The sequence below is a fragment of the Leopardus geoffroyi genome, chromosome A3 (assembly GCF_018350155.1).
Source record: "Leopardus geoffroyi isolate Oge1 chromosome A3, O.geoffroyi_Oge1_pat1.0, whole genome shotgun sequence".
In the NCBI taxonomy this organism is placed as follows: Eukaryota; Metazoa; Chordata; class Mammalia; order Carnivora; family Felidae; genus Leopardus; species Leopardus geoffroyi.
In genome coordinates, this window is record NC_059336.1 from 110,162,039 (window position 1) to 110,170,711 (window position 8,673).

Here is an 8,673-nt window from a genome sequence, read left to right on the forward strand (position 1 = left end):
CTCAGTCGGTTAAGCAGCCGACTTTGGCTCAGGTCACGATCTCACCGTTTGTGAGTTCGAGCCCCGCATCCGGCTCTGTGCTGACAGCTCAGAGCCTGGAGCCTGCTTGGCATTCTGTGTCTCCCCCTCTCTTTACCCTTCCCCTGCTCATGCTCTGTGTCTGTCTCCCAATAGTAAATAAATGTTAAAAACAGACGAACAAAACTTTGTGACCACTTACAGCACCCAGCTGGTATTTGACATTGTGGAAGCTAAAACTTCAAAGTGGTTTTTTGAAATAGGCACTAGGGAAGTTTTTCATACCATGTTGGCAGAAGATCACAGGATCATAAATGTATCTGCCTTTTGGGAAAAGCATATTTTACAATTTCCCTATTGACAATCATTTGACATTCGTGATCAGTACAGTTGGCAAGTGTGTTGAAATGATACGGTATCGGGGAGCTTGGGTGGCTCATTTGGTTAAGGGTCCAACTCTTGATTTTGGCTCAGGTTATGAGCTCACCATTTGTGGGATCGAGCCCCACCTAGGGCTCTGCACTGACAGCGCAGAGCCTGCTTGGGATTGTCTCCCTCTCTCTGCCCTCCCCTGCTTGCTCGCTCTCTCAAAATAAAAAAAACATAACTTTTAAAAATGAAATGATACAGTATCATTTAGGGAGAGGCAGAATAGATTGACACATAGATAATACAAAACTAACATTTTTTTAATTTGCAGGTGAAGCTATGTGACTTTGGTTTTGCACGCATCATTGGTGAAAAGTCATTCAGGAGGTCTGTGGTGGGGACTCCAGCATACTTAGCCCCTGAAGTGCTCAGGAGCAAAGGTTACAACCGTTCTCTAGATATGTGGTCAGTGGGAGTTATCGTCTATGTGAGCCTCAGTGGCACATTTCCTTTTAATGAAGATGAAGATATAAATGACCAAATCCAAAATGCTGCGTTTATGTACCCACCAAATCCGTGGAGAGAAATTTCTGGTGAAGGTAAAAAAAAAAAGAAAAAAAAAAAATTATAGCTCTGTGCCCTTTAGTCTAAAAATCTTTGTGATCCCAGATCAGCCTATTTCTTCTGACTTCTCTTTTTAATTTCTCATACTCCTCTTCCAAATTCAACCAGTTACCAGTTTGTGAGCACTCTTCCTCCTGACGGTCTCGTCTCTAACTTCCTTAAAGTTCCCACGCCTAGCACTAACCCAGGACCCAATTTCCTCCCTTTGAAGCTACTAAAATACCTAGGGTTCTACCCGTTAGACTCTTTGACGGTGCTTCCCAGTCACCACTGCTGCCAGATCGGTCTTCAGGAAACCCTCCTTCCATCTTAACTGTGCCCTTACATCTCGGCCTCACTTTAACCACATTGCATCTGTAGGTCTCTCAGAGATAGCCCAAGTTCACCTTCTGCCCTCCCCTCCACTGCTCCCGATCTAAAGCCTAGCTGCTGACTCTTCTCAGCTGCTTTCTGCATTTTGCTTAGACCTTTCCCTGCCTTCAGTCCCTCCTCACTATTGAAATCCTTCCAGTCCTTCAGGGACCCCTTAGCCTGTGGCTTATCTGTGAAGTCTTCCCGGAGCCCCTCCTCTGAACTGTGTAAGATCTACTTAGGCTACTAGGAGGAGATATTCTCCCTGAAGTATTCTTTCTTTTCATAATTACTTATTTTCAGAGACCTGTATTTCAGGTTCTTTATACCTACAATGAATGATATAGACATTCTTCAGTTTTCAGCTCCCCTGTGGACCAATCCTAGGAGGCATGGTAACATTTATTTTCCCTGCCTGGTGAAGGTTTTTGAGCTTGCGGGCCCTGGTTCTGTACCCATCAAGAATGCCTTGGTTGGGTCTCTTTAGTTTACGGACACTGACAGGAAAGGCACACACTTCTTTGACAGCCCCATACTGAATAGAACCCTACTGGGGAATGCCCCCACCTGGATTTAGCCAACCTTTGGAACACGGGCCTTTTTTGTTTTCCAAAAGTACCAGACCTAATCTTGGGGATTTGACAGTCCATTAAACTAGGAACGTTTGAGGAACAACATGTAAAGGCAGTAGCAGGCTTTCTTTGTAATGAATACCTAATTGAAGAATATAGGAGAGTCTGGGTGTTACCAGAATCTTCTTAGAGTTCCTGGGGCAGTGTGGTCTGTAGACTTTAGAATAATCAGTTGGTGAGCATACTAAAGCAAAAACCTGTGGCTAGATCTCAGAGATTCCAGTTCACCAGTTGGAATGACACCCAGGAATGCATTTTAATAAACACCCCAAATGACTGTGATGCACATGGTGGACAACCATTTAAGGAACAATGGATACAAGTTTGAAGTATGGAACCCAGGGAAGTTCATACTTAAATACTGTGGTGTGCAGAAGAGAAACAGAACTGGTATAATGGGACTCTTCCCCTTGGTTCAGCCCTGGGTCCAGGCCTTAGTGTCGGTATTTCACACGTATCGTCATACAAGTGGAAGTCAGTATGTAGCTACATGGTGGTTTTGGTTTTGTGGTATTCTGTTTCTTCAATAAGTGGGCAAAATAAGTATGCCAAGATCTCCCCACTCCACCAAAACACCACGAACATATTTGTATAAAACCTGTTAAGTATGCACTTTTGATGAGAAGTGATCGTGCAAGTCCGGCCACATGTGTAGAGGCAAGGCAGTGGCTTTGGCTCCCTTGCAGACCAAGCCGGGGACTAGAGAACGGTGTCACTGGAGGACAGCAACAACACGTCAGTCTGTAATCAGTTTTTTAATTCATTTGGAAATAATAATACTAACACTTACGTGCTAAGTAAGCACCGTTCTAAGCCCTTTATGTGTGTTATTTCATCTTCTCAATAACCTCGTGTTACAGAAGAGGAAAGTGACCCTCTGGCACATGCAGTAAGTCAGTCTACACTGTTAACCTGTACTCGACACCGCCTCTGTAACAAAACAGGCACACTTCATAAAATTGGTGCTCTAAATTCAGTGAACGTTTACGGGCCACTAACGTGTCAGCGGGAAGGCCATGTTCTTGAGAAAAGTCGCCCACCCTGTATTTCTGTGGCTTGAATGCCTTCCAGGCAGAGTCACGGTATGCGTGGGTGCCCCATACACCCAATTCACCGGTTGGATTTTCTCTCCTCTTAGCAATTGACTTGATAAACAACCTCCTTCAAGTGAAGATGAGAAAGCGCTACAGTGTGGACAAATCTCTCAGCCATCCCTGGCTGCAGGTAAAAAAACAACTCTCTCTCTGGTGATCCCCATTGGAGCCATTCATTGTAATGTGTCTCACCTAATCAAACTACTCTAAGATCAGATTCTACACGTTTTAGAATATTGTAAGTGTTCTTCAGTGATTACTTTGTACTATGGCTTAATCTCTGGAAGGTTTGCTGTATACCATTCACATGCAGAACTGATAGGCAGTTCAACTCCCATAAACTGAGAGCAATGATTTAGCCTTTATATAGGGCCTTTTATGCTTCATTTCCCCTTTCTGCAAAATAAGCATGTTATTTTGTCAAATAGATTTTGCTTTTAAGATACCCACTTAAAAGATTCATATTTGCGTTAATGATATATGAAATGCCATTTAAAATGTTTGGCTCAGGGGCGCCTGGGTGGCTCAGTCGGTTGAGCATCCGACTTCAGCTCAGGTCATGATCTTGCAGTCTGTGAGTTCAAGCCCCACATCGGGTTCTGTGCTGACAGCTCAGAGCCTGGAGCCTGTTTCAGATTCTGTGTCTCCCTCTCTCTCTGCCCCTCCCCCACTCATGCTCTGTCTCTCTCTCTCTGTCAAAAATAAACAAACATTTAAAAAAATAAAATAGTTTGGCTTAATTCCCCCAAAAGCTATTGCATAGATTTCTTAAAAGGAACCCCCCAGCTTCAGAGTAAAGAGAAGCTTTAGAACTACTCTAAAGGGGACTGGGGTGGAGGTTGGCAGGTAGAATTAACTTCACAACAAATGCACAGTTGCAGTGATGATTAAATTATCCTGATAGTAGATTCTAAGTACTTTCCCCTATTTTGAGGAGTAAGGTGGGGCATAAGGTCAGAATTTAGAACAGAATGTTTTAGTGATTATTATTAGCCATCTCAGAAGCCTCAGGCAGTTTTGTTTTAGTTTTAGTTTTAGAAACTAGTTACTTCCTTCATTAGAGACTCTAAATTTGAAAAAGTATCTTAACATTGCTAATTTAAAATATTACGAATGGAACTTACTGTATAGCAAGTACTCATAGTAGAGACTGTCAATTTTGCAGCTATGGGGTTAGGAAAAAAAAGTTCAACGTATTTTATTTCTTTTATAGTTTATAATTCCATTTTTTTCTAGGACTATCAGACTTGGCTTGACCTTAGAGAATTTGAAACTCGCATTGGTGAACGTTACATTACGCACGAAAGTGACGATGCCCGCTGGGAAATACATGCATACACCCACAATCTTGTGTACCCAAAGCACTTCATTATGGCTCCCAATCCAGATGATATGGAAGAAGATCCTTAGTTGTCAGTGAGCTAACGTCAGTAAGGAAGGATTTCACATTATGGACTGATACTTTGCCGCACAACTGTTGTTCTTTGTAGGTTATCATCTGCAAGGATGCGAAGATACGGGGAAATGTGATAAGGAATCCGTGACACCAATACTGTAGTTCATCGTGAGAAGGTACAAGAGGGGAAACTGAGTAATAAGAACACATAATGGAACCAAGATGAAGCTTTTCATAAATTTTTATAGCATAAGCAATGACTGGTTTTTATATTTTTTTCCTAATCCTTCACTTTAATACTATAGTGGCATTTAATTTATCTTCCCTTTCCTGTTACATTATTTTTTAAAAAGGCAGGCTTAGAGTCCAGCCATTGTATAGCTTGACCAAATCACACAAGAGTTTTAAAGTTGATTATTAAATAGGTTTGCATTTAAAGAGAGAACTGAGGAAGGGCTCCCAGCATGCGATTTCCTGTGAGAACTCTAAATATTTGACCACAGAGGCATTGAGGGGGTTTTCCTGCATGCCTAGAAGAGGAGCTCTAGACTCTTGTACCTTTTTCTTTTTCTTTAGGTCAGTCGACTCCAAAACAGTGATCCCTAACATTTTGGAGTTGAAATTCTTAACGTGCTCTCTACAAGATAGAAATTAAGTTGTCACCTTTTGTGAGTATATTGGAAGGCCCTCTAAGATAATTTTGGGGTCAAATGATACTACAAACCTGGGGGGAGAACCCACTGGTCTAAGTGCGGAGGTAGTATGTCTTTTCGGAGCCCAGCCCCCCTATTGCATACTCGAACTCCCGTATCTGTGACCCACAGCTCTGTGACACCATGGTTGGTTTCTGACATTCAGTAGGTTTAGGTGGGAACTTTCATTACACAGTTTATCTTTACACAGAGTTGAATAATTTGAGGAAGAAAATTACTAAAAGTAAGGCCAGTGCAGGATCAGTTAATGCTGCAGGAAACAGCAAAGAGCATATCCAGTTTTTCTTCCCTTAGCTTATTGGAAGGTTTTACAGATATCCAGAATGTTTGTAAATCAATCATCTCAAGCAGTTTGGGAGAGTGGGTGGGGTAGAGCATGAAACACTTATTCTTTCATCTGCTCTGCTGATCACATAGCCCTGCCCTTATAAATTGGGGGGGGGGGTTGTTTTTTTTACATTTCAGCACTGGCAACCAGCTAACGAAATGTTTTTCTACTCAGATATAATATTTAAGAGGTTAGATTTTTCCATAGCTTTTAACAAGTTACTAATAGTTCCCCCCCCCCCCCCGCAAAAAAGTTTAAGATCTAGCACCACCCACTTATTAAAAAACTAGCGGCTTTTTGTTTTTTCACTCCTCAGTAATCACTGTAAGTTTTTTTCCTACAAAAAGAGCAACAAAAGATTGGGAGTCAGAAAATCCAGTCTTTTACGTCTTGGCTCCAATCTAAGCCTCAAGTTCCTCATCAGTCTAAAAAACGAAGATTATAACCCATGCCTCTACTTTCCTCACAGTGTTGTGATGATCAGATATATAAGAACATATCCATATTCAATAAACTAAAAACCATAAAAGCGTTAACTATCACTGCCCACTGAATTTGAGGTGGCAAAGGAAAAGAATGTCCCTGTATACAGTGTAAGAGAGGGTCTTAAGAGATCCCTGAAGCTACTCCCTTATCTAGGACTAAAATTACTGTGGAGATAGTAGCAAACGTGGTTCCCATGCTTTCAACTCTACATGTCTTTACTTCCCCTCATGACAGCCACGAGGGGGAGTATGTTATGGACTCCATCTCACAGATAAGGAAACTGAGGCACAGGAAAATTAAGTACCTAGATGCTGGAGGTCACAGTTGGTATGTGGATTTGAACTCAGGCAGTGTGGCTCTAGTCCATTTCCTCCCTCCTAACCATGTTGCTGCACTGCCTCCCATAAACCTCTCCAGGAAACATTCCACAGTGTCTCCTGGTATTTTCTTCTCCTACAGGAGTTTAAAAAATTAATCCAAATTAATTTCACAAAACCTTTTAGAACTATAATTTCCCTGTGGGAAAGGATGGCTTCCCAAATGTGTCCAAACTAAGTCTGTTTATATCAACGTGCTAAAATGGAGTAGTTCTAAGTCACTAGGCACCCTATTGTGGTTTTACTACAGAAGGTGAAAATTAACTGGAATGGTTTGCTCTACTTATGTAATCAAACTACAAGCCATGAAATTAATTGCACTCTTTGTGTCTGTGTTGTTGAATGCCTAAGAAGTTTTCTTAAAAAATTTGTAAAGGCACTGTCAGATAATTTGGAGTAATTTACTCCAGATACTGTATAACCTGCATAACCTTTTTGTCTTGAAGTTGTTTTTGTATAAGAAATAATTGTTAGAAAGATTTGGTAATGTACAAAGTAGTCTATAATGACACTGTTCAGTACATTTTTATATTTTTTGTTACATCCCACTTTTGTAAATATCCTCAAAGAAACCTGATAATAAAATGTATTTCCATATCACCATACTTTTCTATGTGAAAACCTGAGCTTATCTCTAGTAGAGGTATCCAAAGAAAATTTTATTAGATTGTGTTGTTTTCCCAGGCCTTGGTAAAAGAACTATTTTGGAAATAGTATTTGTAAATGGAACTAATGCTATATTTAAAACACTGATTTTTTTTTTTTAACTACCTAAAATAAAAAACTCATTTCAATTTATATGAAACCTGAGGTAATTATCTGGAGGTCTCATTTCTTGGAATGAAAGTTTAGAGTAATTACAACTACAGATTTTTCGGGAACTATCAAATATTCAACTACTGCCACTGCTAGAAGACTTACCATTCAAAGTAAATGTTCTAAGTTTTAAGATACAAGGCATTGCCTGATTCCTCCCATTAAATGTAAAACTACTAGATAATTGAGAGGGGCCAATATGAGGCATTTTCACCTTCCAAATTCTCCCAACCAAGTTTTTGAGAAAAGAAAATGCGGGGGGAAAAAAAAATAAGGGTGGCTATGAATGGCCCAAGGCTGGGCAGCACGTGAAAAATAAGGCCTCCATCTTCATTTTAAGAGTGAGATTCAGAATGTTGGTCCTGTTCTGAGGGAAGCCAGAGGAGCAATAAAAAACCAAGAGTTGATCACTCCACCAGCAAACTTCAAATACAGTTAAGCTGTAAGTTCAAAACATGGCTGGTATTCTTTTCCTTTAATCTCATAGGGTAAAAAATTTTAAATACCACAAAGGAGAATGAATTTCTACCCCTCAAACCCACTTCCATGTTGGGTTTTTTGTTTTTTATTTTGAGTGAGCGAGCACATGTGCACATACAGCAGAGGAGGGGCAGGGGGATGGAGAGAAACTTAAGCAGGCACCATTCTCGGCGCAGAGCCTGACGTTGAGTTCTGGCTCACCACCGTGCGAGCAGGACTTGAGCCAAAATCAAGAGCCAGAGAGGCTACGTTGGCATATTTGATAGTAATTACTGGCATCCTTTCCTCACTTTTTATATATAAGTAACTATCACAGAAAACCACCAGTCTGCATTATTAATTTCTATGAAATTAAGCATTTCTTTAAATGCAGCTTCTCCCCAACAAAAATGGAATCATAACCAAAAAACATTTTTACTTGACTACATTTTTCATTTACTACCTTCTTAGAGGTAAGGACGTACTACTCTACCTCTTTTTTTAAAAATACTTTATGGATAGTTCTATTTAACCCATCCCCTGTGAAAGGCCACTTAGATTTCCAGTTTTTACTAAACCAATCAGTGTTCATGTTTACTTTTTAAAATAAAAATACAGCAACTAGCCTTATTAATTAAAGGATATTCATTTCAAGGTGCCTGAGTGGCTCAGTTGGTTAAGTGTCCAACTCTTGATACGGCTCAGATCACGATCTCACAGTTGTGGGATCGAGCCCTGCATCAGGCTCTGTCTGCACTGATGGCATGAAGGCCGCTTGGGATCCTGTCTCTCCGCCCCTCCCCAATATGTTCACATGTACGCTCTCTTCCACAAAATAAACTTTAAAAAAATTAAGGATACTCTGTTTCATGGTAACTTGTTTCATTAAGCTGAAAGCACACAATCGTGCCAAAAGCCACACACAACCTTAAAAGATCAAAGTTTAGTTGTATTGTATATAAAATGGGCTATTTTTATTGGCTGTGAGACATAAAATACTGCGATATGGA

At 40.5% G+C, this 8,673-nt stretch overlaps 1 protein-coding gene across 2 annotated transcripts in view; it reads left to right on the plus strand.

The window, feature by feature from the left end:
- The window catches only part of PRKD3 (protein kinase D3), an 89,406-nt gene extending 82,220 nt beyond the window's left edge, over nucleotides 1-7,186 (plus strand). For both annotated transcript variants that reach the window (XM_045447126.1, XM_045447128.1), the window contains exons 17-19: nucleotides 719-986; nucleotides 3,133-3,218; nucleotides 4,325-7,186. In XM_045447126.1, the coding sequence (XP_045303082.1) occupies nucleotides 719-986; nucleotides 3,133-3,218; nucleotides 4,325-4,498 (528 nt within the window). In that variant the 3' untranslated portion in view covers nucleotides 4,499-7,186. The remainder of the gene's footprint in view (nucleotides 1-718; nucleotides 987-3,132; nucleotides 3,219-4,324) is intronic.
- Nucleotides 7,187-8,673: the final 1,487 nt, after the last annotated feature.